This window comes from Cryptomeria japonica, unplaced genomic scaffold (genome assembly GCF_030272615.1).
Source record: "Cryptomeria japonica unplaced genomic scaffold, Sugi_1.0 HiC_scaffold_396, whole genome shotgun sequence".
Lineage (NCBI taxonomy): Eukaryota > Viridiplantae > Streptophyta > Pinopsida > Cupressales > Cupressaceae > Cryptomeria > Cryptomeria japonica.
The window spans coordinates 32489-33814 of record NW_026729217.1 but is presented as its reverse complement, the minus strand read 5'-3'; the positions used below and the strand labels follow the sequence as shown (position 1 = coordinate 33814).

The 1326-nt window shown below is 49.0% G+C and overlaps 1 protein-coding gene across 1 annotated transcript; it reads right to left on the bottom strand.

Annotated features, from left to right (window-relative positions):
• Positions 1 to 1326, bottom strand: LOC131871338 (aspartic proteinase nepenthesin-1-like). Its single transcript, XM_059215956.1, has one exon. It carries the CDS (start codon positions 1324 to 1326, stop codon positions 1 to 3), a length of 1326 nt encoding a protein of 441 aa, XP_059071939.1.

Genomic DNA, 1326 nt, shown 5'->3' with positions numbered 1-1326 from the left:
TTAAAGAGAATCACACTTAGTGGGCTTGAAAGAGAGCGTGTTCTGAGCATTGTTGTAAAGGATATGGAAGTTTTGCTGCTGTATGTTTCCGAAGATGGAAGGATTCCCCGATGGTTCACCCAACATTGCCAGGCACAAGAGATTTTCAGATGCCTGAATGAAAAAGTTGTCTGCCGGAAGCTCGTAATCCACGCCGCCTTTGAAGTTGAAGACGAGGGTTGGCAAGGTGAGGTGAGCGGATGATGTGTGGTAACAAAGATCCAAACCTGTAGAAGAGCCGTCTACAGGAGTGAGATCAATGGCGGACTGAATTGCTTCCTTAAGAGGAGAGTAGGCAGCCTGGTCCAGGATGGTAACAGTGGTTCCGGAGTCGATGATCATACCTCCGCTGCCGTCCGATTGCAGATCGAAAGTTCCAGGAGGAATATCTAGTGCCTTACCATTGAGGGTGATTCCTGTAATAGGAATGTACCAGAAAGTGGGAATGATACTGCTCTTGATGAGTGGGAGAGTCTTGGCTCCTCCGCTCAAGGAAGCACCCTCGCCGAAAAAGAGGGGGCTGGTTTGTGAAGAAGAGTCGGTGATGGGCAAAAGACAGTAAGAGAACATGTTCTCTGCTTTGGAACCCAGCTGTGAGATAAGGGAGAGACCACCTCTTCCCAGTCCCACAAGGCCACCACCCTGAGAGAATCCTTGTCCTTCGTTGTCATGCCCGCATCCAAATGCAATGCCTTTAACCTTGCTGCTCCCAATTGACAATGTCTCGTAAGCCAGGTCGCCGCTGGTGAAGGAACCATCGCCATACTGATACATAAAGGTACAATCTGGATTGCATCCGGTTTGCGTACTCCCCAAGGCGTCACAAAGAGAATCACCGCAGGGAATTGTGGAAAATGTGGGGGACTTGGAGGGGTCGAAGATTGGCGTAGGCTGAGAGAAGCAGTCCTTGCAAGGCTTGCACTGAGTCCAAATCAGATCGCTCCCCGTGTCCACAATCGCTTCGAAGCTCACAGAGGGCGTTCCCAGTGCAACGCTCATCAGAAATTCTCCATCCCCTACTTCAACGGGCGTTTCAGCGTCTAATTGCCCTCTTATCAATGCCTCTATCTTCTTCATTCGCTTCTTACTTCGATCCACAGCCAAACCCAATCTCTCAGAAAAACCCAACTCTCTCTCTGATCTGCGCGTCATATTCACCCTTATTTTTACATTTTCATCGCTGCTAGACTTCGGCCAACCACTAAACAGTCTGTCCGAAGAACATGATATCGTTGGAATAGTAAAGCATATCAAGACCACAAAACCCAACAGCTTTGAACGCTCCAT

What these genes read in the sequence shown, in the direction of transcription:
- LOC131871338 (XM_059215956.1), bottom strand. Translation starts at nt 1,326, where the DNA reads ATGGAGCGTTCAAAGCTGTTGGGTTTTGTGGTCTTGATATGCTTTACT.